The 22,629-nt window shown below is 46.8% G+C and overlaps 3 protein-coding genes across 7 annotated transcripts; 1 reads left to right on the top strand and 2 right to left on the bottom strand.

The window, feature by feature from the left end:
* Nucleotides 1-133: 133 nt before the first annotated feature.
* chrnd (cholinergic receptor, nicotinic, delta (muscle)) lies at nt 134-5,977 on the top strand. Of its 2 annotated transcripts, XM_067251305.1 has the most exons (12): nt 134-198; nt 524-669; nt 1,470-1,514; nt 1,687-1,796; nt 2,057-2,212; nt 2,993-3,111; nt 3,386-3,586; nt 3,685-3,796; nt 3,926-4,040; nt 4,591-4,801; nt 4,954-5,072; nt 5,517-5,977. In XM_067251305.1, exons 1-12 carry the CDS (start codon nt 141-143, stop codon nt 5,694-5,696), a joined length of 1,572 nt encoding a protein of 523 aa, XP_067107406.1. In that variant the 5' UTR covers nt 134-140; the 3' UTR covers nt 5,697-5,977. The 2 variants fall into 2 exon arrangements, with proteins under 2 accessions (XP_067107406.1, XP_067107407.1); XM_067251306.1 differs by lacking the exons at nt 134-198; nt 524-669 and adding an exon at nt 787-810.
* hhla2b.2 (HERV-H LTR-associating 2b, tandem duplicate 2) lies at nt 5,847-14,968 on the bottom strand. 3 transcript variants are annotated; one of them, XM_067251309.1, is made up of 9 exons: nt 14,946-14,968; nt 14,340-14,430; nt 14,014-14,164; nt 13,119-13,442; nt 12,746-13,006; nt 12,232-12,537; nt 11,936-12,061; nt 11,607-11,846; nt 5,847-6,696 (listed from the first exon to the last, which is right to left on the bottom strand). In XM_067251309.1, exons 3-8 carry the CDS (start codon nt 14,099-14,101, stop codon nt 11,656-11,658), a joined length of 1,296 nt encoding a protein of 431 aa, XP_067107410.1. In that variant the 5' UTR covers nt 14,102-14,164; nt 14,340-14,430; nt 14,946-14,968; the 3' UTR covers nt 5,847-6,696; nt 11,607-11,655. The 3 variants fall into 3 exon arrangements, with proteins under 3 accessions (XP_067107410.1, XP_067107411.1, XP_067107408.1); XM_067251310.1 differs by lacking the exon at nt 11,607-11,846; XM_067251307.1 differs by lacking the exon at nt 5,847-6,696 and having other exon boundaries at nt 11,506-11,846.
* Nucleotides 14,969-15,028: 60 nt separating this feature from the next.
* hhla2b.1 (HERV-H LTR-associating 2b, tandem duplicate 1) lies at nt 15,029-19,773 on the bottom strand. Of its 2 annotated transcripts, none has more exons than XM_067251311.1 (8): nt 19,560-19,773; nt 18,691-18,906; nt 17,314-17,661; nt 16,808-17,098; nt 16,324-16,650; nt 15,877-15,978; nt 15,732-15,791; nt 15,029-15,394 (listed from the first exon to the last, which is right to left on the bottom strand). In XM_067251311.1, exons 2-8 carry the CDS (start codon nt 18,758-18,760, stop codon nt 15,324-15,326), a joined length of 1,269 nt encoding a protein of 422 aa, XP_067107412.1. In that variant the 5' UTR covers nt 18,761-18,906; nt 19,560-19,773; the 3' UTR covers nt 15,029-15,323. The 2 variants fall into 2 exon arrangements, with proteins under 2 accessions (XP_067107412.1, XP_067107413.1); XM_067251312.1 differs by having other exon boundaries at nt 18,691-18,909; nt 19,560-19,718.
* Between the last annotated feature and the right edge of the window lie 2,856 nt (nt 19,774-22,629).

Below are 22,629 nucleotides of genomic sequence, written 5' to 3'. Positions count from 1 at the left end.
ACTGAGGATCGGATGTCTATTTCTTGTCGGGGCGAAAGCCCATCTGTTCCCGCCACTCAGGCAGCGAGACCTAGAGTTTGCGAGGCTTCGAACTGCAGACTGCAGAACCGGCTGAGAAACCGTTTCGGTGGCCAACAAACATGAAGGTCCATTCTCTGGGACCGGGAGCTGTGTTTCTGTTCTCGCTCCTTCTAACCGGTAAGTACAACGGACCCTAGTCAATAGACTCATGTTTCACTGATAGACCTGTTAATTATATCCGAGTTCAAGTGTTTGTTTATCGACTTTGCCACTCCTCACATTGTCGACGTTGATTTAGGAAAGTCTTTTATTTCAAGATGTAATACTTCCATGGTCTGCGTTAAGATTTGACAAAATGGCTATAGCAGGGATAGTTCACAGGCCTACTTAATATGAATTGAATTGATTCGACTATAATAAAGGATTTTAGCCTTTAGAACCCCATGGCTGAATACCACTGCATGCAGACACAAACTGTTGTGTGTGTGTGTGTGTGTGTCAGAGTGCTGGGGCAGGAATGAGGAGGAGCGTCTGATCCACCACCTGTTTAAAGAACAAGCCTACAACAAGGAACTGCGGCCGGTGGAGAGACAGGAGGACACGGTGGACGTCTACCTCGCTCTCACACTCTCCAACCTCATCTCTCTGGTGTGTGTGTGTGTGTCGCTCTCACACTCTCCAACCTCATCTCTCTGGTGTGTGTGTGTGTGTCGCTCTCACACTCTCCAACCTCATCTCTCTGGTGTGTGTGTGTGTGTCGCTCTCACACTCTCCAACCTCATCTCTCTGGTGTGTGTGTGTGTCGCTCTCACACTCTCTTTTTTTTTATAGTGTGCTTGCCTTGCTATGGATTTGTAACTGTTGTTTTATGTCTGGTGTGTGTTTAACTGGGAGTCAACCCCCTTTTTACTTTGTCTGAGTGTGTGTGTGAGTGAGTATGTGTGTGTGTGTGAGTCTGTGTGTGTGTGTGTGAGTGCTAATAATACCCCAGTCTGATCCTCAGGCATTTAGAGGACAACAGAAGGGCCCAGACTAGTAGTGAGGTCTGGTAATACACACATACGTAGTACCGTAACACAAACAGCTTTTCTCATCTTCAGTCCTGTAGTTTGGATTGAGTTGATCATGACCTGCTCTTCCCATTCAGACACGTCCAGTCAATCTTTCTTCCTCTTTTTCTTTCTACTTCTCTGTTTCTATGGCTGTTTCTCTCTACCTTTTTTTTCTCTCTCTTTATCTCTATCTTTCTTTCTCTCTTTTTCTCTTCTCTCTTTCACTCTTTCTGTCTTCCCCTCTCTCTGTATCCATCCATCCTTTTGCTTCCCTCCCTCCCTCCCTCCCTCCCTCCCTCCCTCCCTCCCTCCCTCCCTCCCTCCCTCCCTCCCTCCCTCCCTCCCTCCCTCCCTCCCTCCCTCTCTCCCTCCCTCCCTCCCTCCCTCCCTCCACAGAAAGAGGTGGATGAGACGCTGCTCACCAACGTGTGGATGGAACACGTGAGTGAACCGCCATGTTCCATCCATGATATCATATCATGTAAACAGTATAATTTCATATGATGTCATCATCTTCTGTGAACCCTACGTGTCACTCCTGGACACCTGAACAGAGAGGTTATCCCAGGTGTGTGCAGTTGTGTGTACTGAGCCTGTGTGTGTGTGTGTTCAGACCTGGGCGGACAGCAGGCTAGCCTGGAACACGACAGCGTTCGACGACATCGATGTTCTGCGTCTCCCACCCAGCATGGTGTGGCTGCCTGAGATCGTCCTGGAGAACAAGTGAGGCCATCCCTTTCCACTGTGTCTGAGTGTGTGTGGAGGTGTATGTGGAGGTATGTGCAGGTGTGTGTGGAGGTATGTATAGGTGTGTGTGGAAATATGTGTGTGGTATGGTGGGTGTACATGTGTTAAAGAGACTCATGAAGTCACAATGTCTGTCTACACTGTGTGTGAGTGTGTAGGTGTGTGTGTGTGTGTGAGAGAGAGAGTGTGTGAGTGCGTGTGTGAGCGTGTACATAACACTCGCTCTCACCCCTCAGTAACGACGCCCAGTTCCAGGTAGCCTACTACTGTAACGTGCTCGTGTATCCAGACGGGAATATGTACTGGCTCCCTCCCGCCATCTTCCGCTCCTCATGCTCCATCAACGTCAACTACTTCCCCTTCGACTGGCAAAATTGCACCCTCAAATTCACGTAAGGCTGGGATTACACCAGACCGGACTAGGACTACATGAAGCTAGATTACATGAGACTAGGACTACATGAATCTAGATTACATGAGACTAGGACTGCATGAGTCTAGATGGCTGAGCGGTTAGGGAATCGGGCTAGTAATCAGAAGGTTACAGGTTCGATTCCCGGCCGTGCCAAATTACATTGTGTCCTTGGGCAAGGCACTTCACCCTACTTGCCTCGGAGGAATGTCCCTGTACTTACTGTAAGTCGCTCTGGATAAGAGCGTCTGCTAAATGACTAAATGTAAATGTAGATTACATGAGACTAGATAATGTAAAACTAGGACTACATGAGGCTGTATTACATGAGACTAGGACTACATGAAGCTAGATTACATGAGACTAGATGATGTAAAACTAGGACTACATGAAGCTAGATTACATGAGACTAGATGATGTAAAACTAGGACTACATGAGGCTAGATTACATGAGACTAGATGATGTAAAACTAGGACTACATGAAGCTAGATTACATGAGACTAGATGATGTAAAACTAGGACTACATGAAGCTAGATTACATGAGACTAGATGATGTAAAACTAGGACTACATGAGGCTAGATTACATGAGACTATATTATGTAAAACTAGGACTACATGAGGCTAGATTACATGAGACAAAATGATTCACACAGTGTGTCAGTGGCAGCATGAAGTTTGCACTGCAAGGGGAAGTACCATGAATAAACACCAACCCTGTGGTTATGATGCAAACTCCATTTCCCATGTTGCTGTGCAGGTCTTTGACCTACAATGCTAAGGAGATCACTATGCACCTGAGGGTGGATAGTGATGAAGAGGATCCTAATAAATCCAACAAGGTGGAGTGGATCATTATCGACCCTGCCGGATTCACAGGTACACACACACACACACACACACACACACAGCATCATTTAAAACAGCGGTCAAGTGCTAATCCCACAGGTCAAAATCAGGGCCTCTGTCTTGTTTATCCCTTTCTCACTTATTCTCACTAACTCTTAATTATTCTCTCTCCGTTTCTCTCTCTCTCTGTCTCTCTCTCTCCGTCTCTCTCGCCGTCTCTCTCTCTCTCTCTCTCTCTCTCTCTCTCTCTCTCTCTCTCTCTCTCTCTCTCTCTCTCTCTCTCTCTCCCTCTGTCTGTCTGTAGAGAACGGAGAGTGGGAGATCATCCACAAGCCGGCCAGGAGGAACATCTACAAGAACATTCCCATGGAGAGCAACAAGCACCAGGACATCACCTTCTACCTCATCATCAAGCGCAAACCTCTGTTCTACATCGTCAACATCATCATCCCCTGCGTGCTCATCTCCTTCATGGCCTCGCTGGTCTACTACCTCCCAGCCGACAGTGAGGCCCTTCAGCTGCTGTCTGCTCTCTCAGAGGACCACAACACACTCACAACGCTAACATCCTCTGTGTGTGTGTGTTTGTGTGTGTGTGTGTAGGCGGTGAGAAGATGACTCTGTCCATCTCAGTGCTGTTGGCCCAGTCTGTGTTCCTGCTGCTGATCTCACAGAGACTTCCGGAGACTTCTATGGCTATACCGCTCATCGTCAAGTAGGACACACACTGATATATACACACGCACACACACACACACATTGACTCACGCATACACACAGTCACTCTTTGTTCACCAGGGCTTTGTGTGGTTGTCTCATGGTGGTGTGGTTGTGTTGTGGTCAGGTACCTGATGTTCATCATGGTTCTGGTCACCATTGTGGTGTTGAACTGTGTGGTCGTCCTCAACCTGCACTTCAGGACCCCCAGCACTCACGTCATGACCTCCTGGACCAAAGAGGTACACACACACACACACACACACACACACACAGACACAGGCACAGACATGCACAGACAAAACCACATGCACACACACAGATGCACACACACATACATACACACTCAGGCACACCCACACACAGTGCTGTTCTCCTGCTTCAGTGTGAGTGACGGCTGTGTCTGCTGTTCTCCTGCTTCAGTGTGAGTGCATCTGTGTCTGCTGTTCTCCTGCTTCAGTGTGAGTGACGGCTGTGTCTGCTGTTCTCCTGCTTCAGTGTGAGTGACGGCTGTGTCTGCTGTTCTCCTGCTTCAGTGTGAGTGCATCTGTGTCTGCTGTTCTCCTGCTTCAGTGTGAGTGCATCTGTGTCTGCTGTTCTCCTGCTTCAGTGTGAGTGACGGCTGTGTCTGCTGTTCTCCTGCTTCAGTGTGAGTGACGGCTGTGTCTGCTGTTCTCCTGCTTCAGTGTGAGTGACGGCTGTGTCTGCTGTTCTCCTGCTTCAGTGTGAGTGACGGCTGTGTCTGCTGTTCTCCTGCTTCAGTGTGAGTGACGGCTGTGTCTGCTGTTGCAGTTCTTCCTGGAGAGGTTGCCCCGCATCCTCCGCATGTCGCGGCCGGCGGACACAGAGCCCAGCTGGGAGGGGGCGTTGCCGCGGCGATCCAGCTCCGTGGGCTACATCGCCAAGGCGGAGGAGTACTACAGCGTGAAGTCTCGCAGCGAGCTGATGTTTGAGAAACAGTCAGAGAGACACGGGCTGACCGCACGGACCACACCTGCTGCAGGTGTACCATACACACACACACACACATACATTCTAACCAACACATTCTAACCAATCACAAACTCTGTTGAGTGTGTTAACGTGTTTGTGTGTGTGTGAACGTGTGTGTGAATGTGTGTGAACATGTGTGTGTGCGTGCGTGTGTGCGTGCAGTGGAGAAGCCGCAGACGGATGGTGAGGTGACGGAGCAGCTGTACTCTGAGATGAAGCCAGCTGTGGACGGAGCCAACTACATTGTTAAACACATGCATGACAAGAATGACTACAACGAGGTGAGGGAGGGAGGGGTGGAAAGAGGGGGGAGAGACAGAGAGAAGGAGGGAGGGGTGGAGAGAGGGGAGAGAGACAGAGAGAAGGAAGGATGGGGTGGAGAGAGAGGCGGGAGAGAGGGATTGAGAAAGGGGGAGAGAAAGGGATGGAGAGAGATGGATCGAGGGATGGAGAGAAGTAGTTTACTGTTTACTGTTTCCTTGGCTGACTCATTCCTGTCCTCCCTCTCCCTCTCCCTCTCCCCCTCCCCTCCCCTCCCCTCCCCTCCCCTCCCCTCCCCTCCCTCCCTCCCTCCCTCCCTCTCCTCTCCTCCCCTCCCCTCCCTCTCATCCCTCCCCTACCGTCCCCTCCCTCTCCCCCCTCCCTCTCCCCTCCCCTCCCCTCCCTCCCTCTCCTCCCCTCCCTCTCATTCCTCCCCTACCGTCCCCTCCCTCTCCCCCCTCCAGGAGAAGGATAACTGGAGCGGGATCGCCCGCACCGTCGACCGTCTGTGTCTGTTCCTGGTCACCCCGGTGATGACGGCAGGCACCATCGTCATCTTCCTCATGGGCATCTACAACCACCCCCCTCCCCTGCCCTTCGAAGGAGACCCCTATGACTACAAGGAAGACAACCCTCGCTACTGACACACACGGCGCTCACACACTCACATGCTGTATACACACACACACACACACATGCTGTATACACCTTGACACACTGTACATACACTTACCTTACATATACAGACATACACACATTCACCAGTAATCTCTTTCTTTCTTCTTTGTGTGATTTAATCATGTTTATTTCATTTAAGATGGTTTTGACATTTTGTGTTCTTTTGTGTGCCAAAGGCGGCAGTGTTTTGGACTTTACATTACTGGCTTATACTCAGTCAAATGTGAACTGGCATTAAATATTTACACCCAACACACTAATTTTAAAGTAATTTCAAGTGAGTTACATTTCTTCATTTAGCAGACGCTTTTATTTACATTTATTCATTTTTTTCATTTAGCAGACGCTTTTATCCAAAGCGACTTCCAAGAGAGAGCTTTACAAAAGTGCCTCGGTCACTGATCATAACAACGAGAACGAGAGAACATTGCGGGTAGCCAAAACATGAAGCATACATTGTGAAAACCAATAATAAGTGCCAATGGGAAGAACCATAAGAGCATGCAGTTAAACAAGTTACAATTAAACAACATGCACCTCAAAAGTGCAAGATTGTACCTGTAGAAAAACAAGCAACAATAATATAATTCACAGCGAGTACAAGAAGTTAAATCAGTTACAACTCACCAACAAGAGCAACAAGTCCCTCAATAAGAGTCATTGTGTTCCTGGAGGAAACTAATAACTAAGGAGTTATGTTGAAGCATCGTCAGTCTGGGACAAGGAGAGAAGGAATCGATCCAGGCTGTGACCTGTAGGTGGCAGTGTTGTCCTGTCTGACCTTCAGTGGTGACCCGAGACCCAGACCAGTCTCAGAGCTGCTGATAACGACCTCTCCCAGAGGTGGGTTGTCATGGTGTCTGAAAGATCTTCTGATTTGTGTTAAAAGTCTGCTGTTCTTCTCCACGGCCGGTTTCCAAGTAGGTTTCTCCTCTGGGTGTTTTTATAATGGCTGGAATGTTGCATCTGGAACAGATCCAAACAGTTTGGGTTTGTAAACATGACAGTGTGTCCAGGGTATCCAATCCTGAATGCTGACCAGAGGAACAGTCTGTGGAGAGGACCCAGCAACACAGATATCCAGCCTGACTGTTTCCTGTCTGGACCGACGTCCTGGAGGGATGAAGCTTGACAGCTGATTGGTCTGTTTTAATGAGGACAGCTGTGTGTCTTGTGTTTGTTCTGTTTTGGGGATGAGGAAAAGGCAACATAGTGACCCAGGTGGAGCTGAACGTTACCTGACTCACTGCTTCAATGTGGCCAGTTCAGATGAGCTAACCCCACACAGGCTCTCTGACCCTCTAAATGCTAAACATTGGCATTCAAATAAAACTAATGATAAACTAGAGAGGATACAATTTCTGGGGAAATTGTAGGGTGTGCTTGCTTGCGTCGGTTGCACAGGGGTCTGTATATTTTATATAAAAATGCATCGGGCCTACTTATTATTTATAAAGATTACATAGATTTAAAAGCATCTTTTTTTTGCTGCTCATTTACAACTCAAAATACGAGTGAAGTGTCGAATGAAATATGATGTCTTCTCATTTCCCCTGCAAGAGGCAGCTGACAGGCTGAATCAAAACGAATACATTTGGCAGACCTGTGTAAAAATTTACCTAATCTCTATGATTTAAACGTCATTTTAAGTTTTTCCCTTCTCATGATATTTTCAGGCATTTAGCCTACTCATATTGCATTCATTCATGAATAAACAACCCCTTTGAAGATTATTCTACGACGTTACCCGGCAGTAGAAGATGGAATCGCGATTCAAACAGTACCATCTGCTAACTGAAAATATGCCCCCCAAAACGTAAATAAGCTTGACATTTATTTAGTGGAAAATTGCTCATTCATAAAAAGCTCACTGGTAGCGATCATTGTCAGTAACAACACAAAATGCGATATAGCCCTGTGTGGAGAAGCTGCCCCGGTAAATTGTACTACTACGGTACAGTACTAGACTACCGCTGTGCTCGTCTTGGTAGCGATTGCGTTGGTTGAATTGGATTTAACGTTCCGTTGTACGGTTTAGGCTGAAATTAATTATTTTCATGAACAGATTGACAACGTTTAGGCTGTGGCAATGAAGTTCAGGTTAGTAGTTAGACTTTTGATTTAAGTAAGGGGAGTGCCGAACATTTTCTGTCGCCGTTTCTGACTTCCTAAACAGCTGTGTACTGTAGCTAGATGTTTTTGTAGTGTGTCTCGCGTAAGCTACAGCGTTGCAGTGAGCTACACTGGTTTGAAACCACAGGTAATGGTAATTTCACCAACAAATCGTTTTCTAATGTCAGAATAAATCCTACAACGAAAATGTATATGTGAGGAATGTTTATTTTAACGATTGAAAACAGATAACGCTACATCATAGACCACTGTAGTATGTGTTGCCCGGGAAACACAGGCTAATGTCATGATGCTAATACTTCAGTGAAATAGTAGACTACTGTTTCCGAAAGTAGATGTACTTCCTTAATAATATCAGCTTATATTGTACATTACACATCACAATTGTGTGTCATATCACAAAGTAAAATGAGTAAATAGTTATCACCCTGGCCTCTTTTCTTGTGGCGTTTCTGCAGCTGCCTTGCAGTAAAGCTATAGTTAGCCTAGCTATCCCCCAAGTTAACAGATGCTAAACGAATGTTCTGGCAAAGGTAGTCACGCGTGTTTTCGTGACGTTAGTGACGCAGTGACGTTAGTAACGTCAGTGACTGTGGTTAGCAAATTAGCCACCGTTAGCTTCACTTTTCGCCACAAAAACTTAACTGAAGCTTAAACCATGCAACGGAACGTAAATTCCAATAGAAGCAACTCAATCGCTACCAAGACGAAACTTTTGACACCTACGTTGTCTATGTAGGCCAAATATTGACTGAGTTTTAGGGGGGCAAAAAGAAATAAAAATAATAATAACTAGAGAGGATACAATTTCTGGGGAAATTGTAGGGTGTGCTTGCTTGCGTCGGTTGCACAGGGGTCTGTATATTTTATATAAAAATGCATCGGGCCTACTTATTATTTATAAAGATTACATAGATTTAAAAGCATCTTTTTTTTGCTGCTCATTTACAACTCAAAATACGAGTGAAGTGTAGAATGAAATATGATGTCTTCTCATTTCCCCTGCAAGAGGCAGCTGACAGGCTGAATCAAAACGAATACATTTGGCAGACCGGTGTACAAATGGACCTAATCTCTATGACTTAAACGTCCTTTTAAGTTGTCCCTTCTCGTGATATTTTCAGGCATTTAGCCTACTCATATTGCATTCATTCATTAACAAAGAACCCCCTTTGAAGATTATTCTACGACTTTACCGGCAGAAGATAGAATCGCGATTCAAACAGTACCATCTGCTAACTGAAAATATGCCCCCAAAAACGTAAATAAGCTTGACATTTATTTAGTGGAAAATAGCTCATTCATAAAAAGCTCACTGGTAGCGATCATTGTCAGTAACAACTCAAAATGCGATATAGCCCTGTGTGGAGAAGCTGCCCCGGTAAATTCTACTACTACAGTACAGTACTAGACTACTGCTGTGTTCGTCTTGATAGCGATTGCGTTGGTTGAATTCGATTAAACGTTCCGTTGTACGGTTTAGGCTGAAATTAATTATTTTCATGAACAGATTGACAAAGTTTAGGCTGTGGCAATGAAGTTCAGGTTAGTAGTCAGATAGTTTCCCTACTGAAAGACTTTTGAGTAAGGGGAGTGCCGAACATGTTCTGTTGCCGTTTGACTTAAACAGCTGAGGAGTTGTTGTTAGCTACTCACACTAGTGTCTCGGGTACAGTAGGCTACAGCGTTGCAGTGAGCTACACTGGTTTGAAACCACAGGTAATGGTAATTTCACCAACAAATCGTTTACTAATGTCAGAATAAATCCTACAACGAAAATGTATATGTGAGGAATGTTTATTTTAACGATTGAAAACAGATACATCATAGACCACTGTAGTATGTGTTGCCCGGGCAACACAGGCTAATGTCATGATGCTAATATGTCAGTGAAATAGTAGACTACTGTTTCCGAAAGTAGATGTACTTCCTTAATAATATCAGCTTATATTGTACATTACACATCACAATTGTGTGTCATATCACAAAGTAAAATGAGTAAATATTTATCACCCTGGCCTCTTTGCTTGTGGCGTTTCTGCAGCTGTCTTGCAGTAAAGCTATAGTTAGCCTAGCTATCCCCCAAGTTAACAGATGCGAAACGAATGTTCTGCCAAAGGTAGTCACGCGTGTTTTCGTGACATTATTGCAGACCGGTGTAAAAATTGACCTAATCTCTATGATTTAAACGTCATTTTAAGTTTTTCTCTTCTCATGATATTTTCAGGCATTTAGCCTACTCATATTGCATTCATTCATGAATAAACAACCCCTTTGAAGATTATTCTACGACGTTACCCGGCAGTAGAAGATGGAATCGCAATTCAAACGGTACCATCTGCTAACTGAAAATATGCCCCCCAAAACGTAAATAAGCTTGACATTTATTTAGTGGAAAATTGCTCATTCATAAAAAGCTCACTGGTAGCGATCATTGTCAGTAACAACGCAAAATGCGATATAGCCCTGTGTTGAGAAGCTGCCCCGGTAAATTGTACTACTACGGTACAGTACTAGACTACTGCTGTGTTCGTCTTGGTAGCGATTGCGTTGGTTGGATTGGATTTAACGTTCCGTTGTACGGTTTAGGCTGAAATTAATTATTTTCATGAACAGATTGACAACGTTTAGGCTGTGGCAATGAAGTTCAGGTTAGTAGTTAGATAGACTTTTGATTTAAGTAAGGGGAGTGCCGAACATTTTCTGTCGCCGTTTGACTTCCTAAACAGCTGTGTACTGTAGCTAGATGTTTTTGTAGTGTGTCTCGCGTAGGCTACAGCGTTGCAGTGAGCTACACTGGTTTGAAACCACAGGTAATGGTAATTTCACCAACAAATCGTTTTCTAATGTCAGAATAAATCCTACAACGAAAATGTATATGTGAGGAATGTTTATTTTAAGATTGAAAACAGATAACGCTACATCATAGACCACTGTAGTATGTGTTGCCCGGGAAACACAGGCTAATGTCATGATGCTAATACTTCAGTGAAATAGTAGACTACTGTTTCCGAAAGTAGATGTACTTCCTTAATAATATCAGCTTATATTGTACATTACACATCACAATTGTGTGTCATATCACAAAGTAAAATGAGTAAATAGTTATCACCCTGGCCTCTTTTCTTGTGGCGTTTCTGCAGCTGCCTTGCAGTAAAGCTATAGTTAGCCTAGCTATCCCCCAAGTTAACAGATGTGAAACGAATGTTCTGGCAAAGGTAGTCACGCGTGTTTTCGTGACGTTAGTGACGCAGTGACGTTAGTAACGTCAGTGACTGTGGCTAGCAAATTAGCCACCGTTAGCTTCACTTTTCGCCACAAAAACTTAACTTACGCTTAAACCATGCAACGGAACGTAAATTCCAATAGAAGCAACTCAATCGCTACCAAGACGAAACTTTTGACACCTACGTTGTCTATGTAGGCCAAGTATTTACTGAGTTTTAGGGGGGCAAAAAGAAAAAAAAGAAAAAAAAAAAATAATAATAATAATATATATGCGAGAGAACAAAGGTTGTGCTCTCGCCGAAGGCTTGAGCACACCCAATAATAATATATATGTGAGAGAACAAAGGTTGTGCTCTCGCCGAAGGCTTGAGCACACCCAAATATGCACATCTAGTTTTTCAAATAGCAGGGCTATTCTATTCTAAGGAATACTTTTGAAGTAAAAAAATGTTTCAGTTATTCTTCACATACATAAACCACTGTGTGTGCATTGTAAGTAGCATAATGAGGCCCACAGTTCAGCTGGAAGTCTCTCTTTGTGGAAGTTGGTGAATTTTCTCAGTTTCACTCATGTTGTGTTTCATGTGATAGCTGTCCTTGTCGCATGAGAGGGTCTGCTGATGCTACAGGACTTGGTTGTGTTAATCCTAATGGGACATTGTGTCCCTCCACCGGCATCCTAGCCCCTCCATTAGTGGTCTGAGGGTTTAGGGGTAAATTCTCTGCCGAAATCCCTACGTTCTGTCTTGGTGTGCCTACAAGGGGTGAGAGGTTATGTGTCAGTGGATGAAGTGAAAGATAAAACTCCCCCCTGCTGCCCCTTTCTGAACACCACCAGCCTTACCTTTGGTTTTCCGATATCGCAGAAATCCCACACCAACCAGGGCCAGGAATACGATCACCAGAACCGCAATCACCAGACCCACAATCAATTTGGATTTCCCATCCAGATAGTTAGTCTCTCCTGCACCTAGTAGTACACAGTAGTACACAGAAGAACACTCAAATGATCCACAATCCTACCAAACCCCTGGTAAACTAAATTTGCCAGAGGTTAGTCAGGAAAATATGATAAAATCACGTAAGTGTTTGTTAGCCATGTTTACTTGACTCGTGAGTGTTTGGAAGTGTGTGTTTCACCTTCAGGTAAAATCTGCAGGTCTGTGACAGACACGTATCTGTTTCCTGCAGACCTGAGGTCACAGGTGTAAGTCCCCTGGTGAGACAGTGTTAGCTTGTGGAGCCGAAGCCTGCCAGGCTCAGGGGTACTCTCAACCTGGTCCTTCCACGTCTCCTGGACCTGGGGCTCAGCTTTCTCACTGAGGGTGAGGATGAGCTTCGAGTGGTTGAACCTCCACTCAAGGTCAAAGGTCAGGGGGTCAGAGGGAGACTTCGGGAGGCTGCAGAAGATTGACACACTGCTGCTGGGAGAACCTTCAACTGGAGCTGCAATAAGACATGAACAATCTGTCAGGACAGTCTGCTTGAATCAGAGAATGGAACGAGGAGATGGGAGGATGAATGGAAGAACGGGGAGTAAGCTGGCTAATTGTTATACTTTGAACACTGCATTTAACAGAAAGTACGTATGGCGTCTTGGCCTACTGTCTCTTTGAGCTTGACTGAGTGATTCAGAGGTGAACTAGGACAGTACCTTGCTTCCTCAGAGTGGCTGTTCTCGTCCGAGTGTTGGATGACACAGAGCAGACATAGTCAACATCAGAGTTATTTCCCATGATCCTTAGAGAGCTGTTGATGTAGTGGAGTCCTTGGGTGTCCGTCTCAGAACTGAGGGGGGGATGGCTGACCAGGGGGGGGCTGGTGGACCAGGTGAGTTTAGGGAGGGGGTAGATGGCTCTGGAACTGCAGGTCAACACGTCATCTGACAGCTTTATGTCAACAGAACGTACTGGAGCTGTAGAAGGAAGGTTGAATAGCACCCACACAGGCTTAGAAAGGAGCGGTGGGTGCGAACAGACAGCGACACTAGGCGACATTCTAGGTCAATTTGTGATTAGCTGTCATACCTTCTACGATCAGTTTGATGAAGAGCTCCTGTGTTCCTCTGATGATGCTGGTGTAGCACTTGTAGCGTCCCTGGTCCTGAACCTTCACCTCTGTCAGCCGGAGGGATGCGTTGCCACGGGACAACTGCTCATCAAACAGGGACGTTCTGTGTTTAAACCACGGGTCTTGAAGGCTGAGCTGGTTGCTGTTACTGTAGTACGTGTGAGCAGTTCGAGTTGGATCTCCATCTGGACTGAACATCCAGTGGAGAACCAAGTCCTCGCCTGCTTGGAAGGAGCAGGGAAGAACACACGTCTCGGAGAACTCACACACCACAGGGATGTCTGAAACACATTTACAGGAAATACACTTGTTGCCAGTTCTTCAACACTTATGCTTTTCTTATTGTCAAGCTACTAGTGCTTGACAATAGCACTAGTGCCTCTGTGGAATGACGTTTTACAGGTTGTCAGGATTCGGTTCTCCTGGTTTGAAAGTAATACTAAAGACTTATAAAAAACGTTTCCAGAATATAGACCAAATGATCAAAGGGAGCATTGGAATATTAATTATTACATGACTTTGCCTCGGTTATCACAGGAAAATATGGACCTTGTACTTTCTGAACTGCTGAGATAGTAATCACACACCAAACCTACAGAAGTTCAAGTTAACTCTTGGAATTCCATTCTCATTGTGTTTCACTTTGACAACTAATTCTTTACATTTTGAATAAGTTTCCGTTGGTAGTTTAAAGACATAGACATCAAATGATTGACAATTAAAAAATATATGTATATTTAAAATAAAAGTAATGTGTACGAAATTGAAGTTTCACTCAGCATTAGAGTACTTTGTGATGTCGGCTATTTGATGATGCTTAACAGATCTGAAAACATATTGACAAAGACTAACCTGCTCCCTTGACCGTCTGGCTTCTCATCACCATGGACACCATACTGTAGGTCACGACCACCATAATCGATGCCATATTCCAAGCCATTGTAGTCTTCACTTACGATGTCTCTCCTTGTTACACACTATCGTTGCACCCATACACTGTAATCTGAACAAACCAGGAAGGTTGGTTCACAAGTATGTTCGGCATGTCGATTGACAGCAAATGACTCAATCTGTCTCTAATCCATTTAGTGACAGCAAGAGATTTAACTGGAAGAACCCAAGTTGTACAAGTAATCTATTACATGGTCTAACTACTTACGTATGTTGTTAAACATTACCTTTATTACAATGAGTTTCAGCAATAATTTTCAGTTTCCATTGGTGTCAGTGTGAGGGCAGGAGGAGGACCCAAACACAGGGAGGGGCAGGCTGGATACCAAAAACCAAAACATTTATTTTACAAATCTGGGAACAAGCAGGTACTCACATGAAACACAACAACAAAGTGACAAGGATAGGGAGCAGAGATATACAGGGCAGTGTAATCACACATGGACAACAGCTGGGCGATTGGAACGAGAGAGGGGTGAGGTGGTGCAGGGAGCCAGGAGAGAGAGACAAGACCAGGACTGGACACACCCAGGAAGACGGACAGAAACACCAGGGCAGGTTAACTCAGGCTGGGGTTCGGCTGTAGCCGGGACAACTGGATTTTAGTTTCAGGATTAAGTGCTGTGTATGTTACTCAGAGGACCACAAGTAAACATGAAGATATGGGAAACATGCTTTCACGTCAGCTCCTCACTCAAGCTTACAATCCTCAGGGTTTAACTATCTGTCGTCGGGACACACAAGTCGGGGACAGAACAGCTGATGTATCTGTAGTCATGGTCTGATACGGAATGTATCGGTCAGACATTACTCAAGGACAAACTGTAACTCACCTCTGGTCATTTCCCAAACTCTCCTTAAACGTAAAAAATGTAATCCACCACAGAAACTCTGGCTGTAGTCAAACTGACAACACTAGAGCTCAAGGTCTATTTTTATTTCTGATCATGTGGCTGTCATGGGGCAAGATTAGGCACAGAGGCAAGGCAAGTTTATTTGTATTGAACATTTCAACAACAAGGCAAAGTGCTTCACATAAAACGATTTAAAGCATCAAAACATAATGCAAAAAAAACCCAAGATCCATCAACAACACAACTTTATAAGGATTTCCAATCAAATGTTATGATTCTTTACATAATAAGCCAAAAGTTATGTTCTTCATGGGTCTGCCCCATAGTTTATGTAATATTTGCCCAGACTGGGCAGAGTTAGCTGTGTCTGTTGGTTTCGTCTGCTGTCAAGACACTGTCCTCACACGGTTCAGCGCTGACTGGGTTGCCTGTTACAAAAACAAAAGCAAGGTTATTGTAATGATACGACAAAATGCCAACAAGCTCAATCTGCTGTTTTCTCACACTCTCTCCTTGCTCCCTCCAGTGTTAATTGTGAGTACTTTATCAAATCACATCTTAAGACCCACTTACTCCAAACCTAGCATGTGATACTGTGTAAGCACAGCAATGTGATCCTATCATGAATATATCTGCATCTATGTCCATGTGATAAATGTTAATTATTTTAGTTTTTTGCCTGGTTGGCTGCCAACCGGTTGTTTTTGAATGTGCTTGATGAATACATGTCTTGACTTGGTCGTGGTGAGGTGAGCCTGTGTTTACCTCTGACAGGATGCATCTCAGAGGCCTCCTCCACCACCTTGCTGGGTTTAGGCTGGCCACCTGACCAGGGGGGCAGAGCTGTCAGTGGATGAAGTGAAAGATAAACCCCCCCCTGCTGCCCCTTTCTGAACACCACCAGTCTTACCTCGGATTTTCAGATATCCCAGAATGCCCACGAGAGCAAGGGCCAGCAATGCAATCACCAGACCCACGATCCACCAATTGGATTCCCCATACTTAGTCTTTCCTGCACACAATAGTACATAGTAGTACATAGTAGTACACAGTAGTACACAGTAGTACACAGTAGTACATAGTAGTACACAGTAGTGCACAGTAGTACACAGTAGTACACAGAAACACATTCAAACAAGCCACAAGCCCACCACACTCTTGATAAAACAAGAGCTTGCCAGATTTCGCATGAATCACCTTTCTCCTCATAAAGATCCTTATAAGTCATTCACACCGTATCTCACACCATGACTCACATCCTGTCGTGAAGTGCAATTTTTTCTTCATTCGAAACTTCCTGGTGAGTAACAGCATTCCGTTCTCCCACAGTGCCTTTCTTGAACGAGTGCATCCTCACCTGAGTCAGAAGTCATGGTCACACGCGTGACGACGGTGTGCGTGGTCCTGAGAGACGCGTACACACACGTGTAAACCCCACCGTGCTCCAGGCGGTCCGGCTCCACCAGCCACAGAGAGCCGTCGCCGGACGCCACCTTGGCCGGGTCGAACACCACACGTTCCTTCCACAGCGTCGAAACGGAGCTTTGCTGCGGCTTGCTGTTGTATGTGAGGATGATGGCCGGCTTGTTGTGATTGGTGAAGCTCCAGGAGAGGGAGGGGTTGGGGAGGTGAGGAGGGGCGTGGCAGGGGACGGTGAGATTCCTTCTCTCCGTCCAGCTGATCGCTGATCTCAGGACGAGAGAGGGAGGGAGGAGATAAACAGAATGAACCGATGGAAACGATGCGCTGTGTGCTTGAGTGCATACGTGCGTGCGCACACGTGTGTGTGTGCACGTGTGTGTGTGCACGTGTGTGTGTGCGCGTGTGTGTGTGGACAGTACCTCTCTCTGTGAGCGAGGCCGTCCAGACTTGTGTCCCATAGGAGGAGTTGACTCGACAGATGTACGTGAGCTGTGATTGGTCCTTCAGCTTCCTGAGCCGGCTCTCCACGTTGTACCGCCCCTGTTCGTCAGCCAGCATACGCGTGTTTGCTCGCAGGCCCCCAGCGGTGGGGGGATCTGTTGCCCAGGCGATTTGAGGGGCAGGGTAGACATCACGAGTGGCACACTTCAACTCCTCGTAGCCATCGAGTCTGGACAGCTCCAACGACAGGGACAGGGACCGGACAGGTGCTACACACACACACACACACACGCACACACACATACGCACACACACATAGAGCCATAAGACTATAGATAGCCCTCCTCCCCCTGCTGACAGGCCGCCAGCTTTCATGGACGAGGTCCCAGTCCAGCAGACTGCAGGTTCAGTGTCCTGCCAGCATGGAGCTGTGGGAGCCCCGTGTTTAGGAATCCCTGGCGGACGATGGGACAACAGGACTCACCCTCCACCCTGACGATGACCTGGGCCTCGTGCAGTCCTGATGTGGAGTTCACCTGACACCTGTACCTGCCCCTGTCTCTGGGGCCGCATTCCGTCAGACGCAGTGAGGCGTTGCCGTGCGAGACCAGGTTTGGGAAGAGGGAGGCGCGGCCGTCGTACTGCTCGTGCTCGGACTGGTCGTCCTCGCCGTCCTCGCCGTCCTCGCCGTCCTCGCCGTCCTCGCCGTCCTCTAGCCGAAGGGTGTAGATGATCACTTCCTGTCTCAGCCATCGGATGACCTGGTCGCTGGCTGGCTGGAAGCTGCAAGGCAGGACGCAGTCCTCGGAAAACACGCACGTGATGTGGACGTCTGAAACACATCACGCACACGCGTGTCACTGGCCAGGCACTCCCACCCCCGAAGGACGTCCGTGCCTTTTCTGGTGGGTGTGTCCAGGTGTATGAGACAGAAAAGAGAGAGAGAGAGAGAGAGAGAGAGAGAGAGAAGGGGGAGAGAAAGAGAGAGACACTGGGAGGAGGAGGGCTGAGTCTGTGCACGTTGGTGTCAGCATGTGCTTGGATGCACCCTTGTCTAAACAGGGTGTGTCCACAGCTGTGTCCCAGATGTACGGGCCACACATTGTTTGAGTGGTTTGGAGAGCAAACTCTGATTCTGAGGTGAGCGCCATGTGTGGATAGAGACCACATTTGGATAGAGATGTTTGTTCACGCTGTCGTGACCAGGAGTCAAATAAGAAGTATATCACCTGCTGTTCACATGCCTTCCACAGCTCCCTCCCTCCCTCCCTCCCTCCCTGCCTGCCTGCCTCCCTCCCTCTCTCTCTCTCTCTCTCTCTCTCTCTCTCTCTCTCTCTCTCTCTCTCTCTCTCTCTCTCTCCTCTCCCTCCCTCCCTCCCTCCCTCCCTCCCTCCCTCCCTCCCTCCCTCCCTCCCTCCCTCCCTCCCTCCCTCCCTCCCTACCTACCTACCTACCTACCTACCTACCTCCCTACCTACCTACCTCCCTACCTACCTACCTACCTACCTACCTACCTACCTACCTTTCTCTCTCTCCTTCTCTCATTCTATCTGTCTTCTCTCTCCCTCTCTCTCTCTCTCTCTCGCTCACTCTCTCCCTACCTCGCTCTCTCCCTCCTTCCCTCCCTCAGCTGTGACTCAGCCTGTCTCAACCTGATTTATTTACCTGCCACAATCCATCATTCAGCTTATCTGTCATCTCCATGCCAAACCAATCGCTTTCTGTCTTTTCAATTTGATCCTAACGATTGCGACGGCTCCAGGTAGCACAGGCACCTCGCTCTCTCTTCTCATTCGTCGAGCCCCGTACTCCAGCTCCAGACAGAGTGCCCAACGATCCGACCAATGGGTGAGAGTCTCACCTGGGGTCTTTTCCTGTGTTGACGTCCTGAACCAGAGCAGGAGGAAGGCCCATGTCCGCATAGCTGCCATGTCTCCGTCTCGTTCCGCATGAAAAACCCAGCAGAGACGCAGTGAACTCCTGGCGTAAACACTACCTCATCCTCCTGTCTCCAGGACGGGTCTTAGCTGGCAGGACGCACGTCTCCTCAACGTGACATCTTCCCTGGGACCTGGCTCTGCTTCGTGGAGACACACACACGCGCACACACAAGCTAATAAGAAACACATTCTAAATCACATGTGACGGTGGGCTAGGGGTGGGGAGGGGGGGGGTGATTCATGTGACTGCACTTGTTGAGAAATCTGTGTTTTTTAAGTTTTGAGGCTGTGGTTCTCTTGTGTGAAAGACACACTTCGCCCGGGCGTCCGGACACTCTTCACTAACTCTTACATTTCTTGTTTGTTTATTCTTTATCTCAAGCTTTACATCTTTTCTATCTCTCCCTGGCTCTCTTTCAACAACACCAGGGCTGTTGTGGGTCGAGGGGCATGATGCGTGACGCGGAGGAAGAGATGCCTACATCTGTTCTTTATTCAGCCCCGCACATCTTAATCCAATCTTGTAACAGCAAACATTCCCCCAGAGTCCGACATCAAAGAGGACTTACACAGCGGTACTCACACAGCACACAGAGAAGGAAACTCCACGAGCCAAAGTTCAGATATCATAGTCAAAATCAGTAAATGATTAGCAAACTATTAATTCCTTCACACCCAGTTTTGTGTGGTACTTGAGGCTAAATCACGGCAGTAAACTGGAAATGGAAACGATGATCATTCGATTTTGTTGCTGATCTCTTTGAAAACGGAGTAAAAAAAACAGACTTACGAAAGGTAGTATCCCGATCTTTCCACGACAAGCGGGGAGAAAGAATGAAAGGAGGAGTGAAAGAGAGAGACTCGCCTGTTCTGCTTTCTTGGGACAGTGAGGAGTTTGACTGGACCGACAGGTTATTTAGAGAATGAAATGCATACACACTTAGCACACGTGCACACACAAACACTCACACCTAGACACACACACACTTACACACACACACACACACACACACTCACACACACATGTCTCCATGCCCTGAAGCAGAATCCTGGAGGTAATTACAGTCCACCCTCACACTCTCCAAGTGGCTCATTTCTAGGAAGGACGTAGCCAGACATGCCCTCATCTCCCAATCACACAGTCCCACAGAAACATATCTGTGCGCGTCATTCCCAACACAGAAACTGATATGGTACACCAAGGAATACACCCCGAGCTTCACACACAAGCACACACCAAATATTTGACATTTCCATTTGCTTTGAATTGCTTTGAACCGGCATCTTGTTGCCAAAGCTACATCACTTTACAACCGTTTGTTTATGGGCTTTGAATAAGGTGAGTGTAACCTTAACCTTAGCGTGTGTGTGTGTGTGTCAGCTCAGATGGAGCTTGTGTTGTTCTCTGGAGATGTTATTTGAGAGGAGAAGTATACAGTTTGGATTGTTATTAGGAACAGTTTGTTCTAAATAACAGCAGGGCAGATTACATTCTGCTTCCACTGAGTGGTTGTATTCTCTGACATACACAAAAAGCAATCTTTCCCAAACCTACACAAACATACACAGTGGACATACACACACACCATCACACACACACAGACACGCACGCACACAACATACAGTGAGTAAAATAGGGACTTATATGCACTAAGTGTTTGTACACCCCCCCCCACACACACATCAATCTTTCCATAACCTACACAAAGAGAGTAGATACACACACACACACACCAGCACACACAGGTGCCATGATAGGTAAAATGGGAACCTGTATTTGTGTTCATTCTCCTGGTAAAAAAATCCAGATTATTGACACGTGTGTGTGTGTGTGTGTGTTTGAATGTGTGTGTCCAACCCTCTGTTTGTAGGTTAGGGAAAGATTGCTGTGGCTGTAGATAAGAGGATTTCACAGGAATTAGTGTCATTCTTCTATCACTGGAGGAATAGATTTATATCGATTTTAATCAGTGAGAGGCAAGAACCACTGAAGCAGAGACAGATCGAGGGAGAGACAGCCGCAGAGACGGACATGGAAGCACAGAGACGCAGGGACAGAGAGAGGGACCATATCGATGGAGAAATGGACAACGCAACACACTGATGCTTGATGACGTGAACTGACTGGCACCAGGAGGACTCTTGGCTCAGCAACAACAGATCTGGCACATCTGGGCCGGCACTCTCAAGAGAAGTACAGCTGCCTGCTCCAAACACACACACACACACACACACACATACTAAAGCCTGATTCCGGAGCATTTTGGCAAGGGAAGATCAACTGCAAACAGACTCCTGCATGTTTGATCCGTCAGCGACCGCTTCCTGACTCACGACCACGGAGCCTTCTGGAATGCGGTCCTGCTTCTGTCCCACCGAGAGGCGGTCATCCTGGACTCTCGACCGTCGACCCTGACTGGAACATGAACGTGGTTCTGTTGAGCGTGCGGTCCATATGCTTGGTCTGGGCGTTGTGTTGGCCCGTCGCCGCGGTGACCGGGGCCCGTAGCACCGGACGCAAGAAACACAAAGATGTTTACCTGGGAGAGAACAGCAAAAACAAATATGGAGGGTAAGACACACACGCATATACATATACACACACACCAACTCACTGTAGGGCACATTCCTGCACACACATACATATGCACACGTACACATACTACACACATACACAGGTACACACACACACCACTAAAACACTGACGTGCCACAACTGAATACCGAGTGCTGTGTTAGCGCCTGACGCCACTCCTTTGTGGGGCTCTGCTCTGCTCACCCAGACATTATGGCCTGTCTATCGTCACGGCGATGTCTCTGTGCAGGTCTGTGGAAGTATGGATGGATGTCTGCATGGTGTGTAATTGCTGGATGAGTGGGGCAGAGACTGATTTGTGGTGTTCACATGTGGCTTTGTGTGGTAGGAATTGCCCCCTGCATGGACTTGACTTTAGCCTCCCTGCTTGCGTGTGCGGAGGGCATGTGTGTTATCGGGGATTTGGGTTTAGGAAAACTAAAAGGGAAAAGGGGCCAAGCCGTCTCTGTGAAACGTACTCCAGATAGCACACCTGCGCAGGTGTGTGTGTGTGTTCAGTCAGTAATTACCTGTCACGCATCCACCCATACTTCAGAGCAAAGAAGGGTTTATCGCTGGAAAAAAAAGTTCTTTTTTCTTTTCCGTCAAATGATTGCCCCTCCTATGCCTCACCTTAAACCTCACAACACCTGGCTAGACTAGCCAGGTGTTGTGAGGTTAGTGAGATGAAACAGTTGTTATATACTTCTTCCTGACCTTACTCTGATATCCCCTCTGCTTCCCCAGGCAGGCTATATCAGTCCTCCTTATCCCTCAGACGCTCTCAGGACCGGCTCTGGAACTTTCCAACACGTTATTCAATGTGTGTGTGTGTCTGTGCGCTTGTGTGTTTTGAAGCAATGCCAGGGAGTGGTTAATGTTTCTGGGTTTGGCAGGATAAGAGGTGTAGAGACGAGAAGGGCAGATTTACAGACCACAAACTGTGTTTCTCTAATTAAACCTTACAGTTGAATCCTTATAAAACCAAGCAGTCGCTCAGTCATCCCTGCCAGTGTGGATGTGTGAAGGCTAGGGGAGGGAGGAGAACGTGACAGAGCTAACGTAGCAGACAGGAGAGAGCAGGCCCTCCAGTAACTCATTTGAGTCTATTTTGCCTCAATAAACATGGTTCATTGACGTCTGTGTGTGTGTCTGTGTGTGTATGACTGTGTGTGTGTCTGTGTGTGTGTTACTGTGTGTGTGTCTGTATGTGACTGTGTTTGAGTGTCTGTGTGTTTGTGTCTGTGTGTGAATGTGTCTGTCTGTGTGTGACTGTGTGTGAGTG

This window comes from Osmerus mordax, chromosome 15 (assembly GCF_038355195.1).
Source record: "Osmerus mordax isolate fOsmMor3 chromosome 15, fOsmMor3.pri, whole genome shotgun sequence".
Lineage (NCBI taxonomy): Eukaryota > Metazoa > Chordata > Actinopteri > Osmeriformes > Osmeridae > Osmerus > Osmerus mordax.
The sequence above is the reverse complement of the archived record's forward strand: the minus strand, read 5'-3'. Positions and strand labels throughout refer to the sequence as shown.

Coding starts and splice junctions, on each gene's coding strand:
- chrnd (XM_067251305.1), top strand. CDS start 141: ATGAAGGTCCATTCTCTGGGACCGGGAGCTGTGTTTCTGTTCTCGCTC. Junction 670..1,469: donor TCTCCAACCTCATCTCTCTG/GTGTGTGTGTGT, acceptor CTCCCTCCACAG/AAAGAGGTGGATGAGACGCT. Junction 4,802..4,953: donor ACGGACCACACCTGCTGCAG/GTGTACCATACA, acceptor GTGTGCGTGCAG/TGGAGAAGCCGCAGACGGAT.
- hhla2b.2 (XM_067251309.1), bottom strand. CDS start 14,101: ATGGCTTGGAATATGGCATCGATTATGGTGGTCGTGACCTACAGTATG. Junction 12,062..12,231: donor CCTGCAGATTTTACCTGAAG/GTGAAACACACA, acceptor GTGTACTACTAG/GTGCAGGAGAGACTAACTAT. Junction 11,847..11,935: donor GCGATATCGGAAAACCAAAG/GTAAGGCTGGTG, acceptor CACCCCTTGTAG/GCACACCAAGACAGAACGTA.
- hhla2b.1 (XM_067251311.1), bottom strand. CDS start 18,760: ATGGCAGCTATGCGGACATGGGCCTTCCTCCTGCTCTGGTTCAGGACG. Junction 15,792..15,876: donor GGGATATCTGAAAATCCGAG/GTAAGACTGGTG, acceptor CCCCCTGGTCAG/GTGGCCAGCCTAAACCCAGC. Junction 15,395..15,731: donor TGAGATGCATCCTGTCAGAG/GTAAACACAGGC, acceptor TTTTTGTAACAG/GCAACCCAGTCAGCGCTGAA.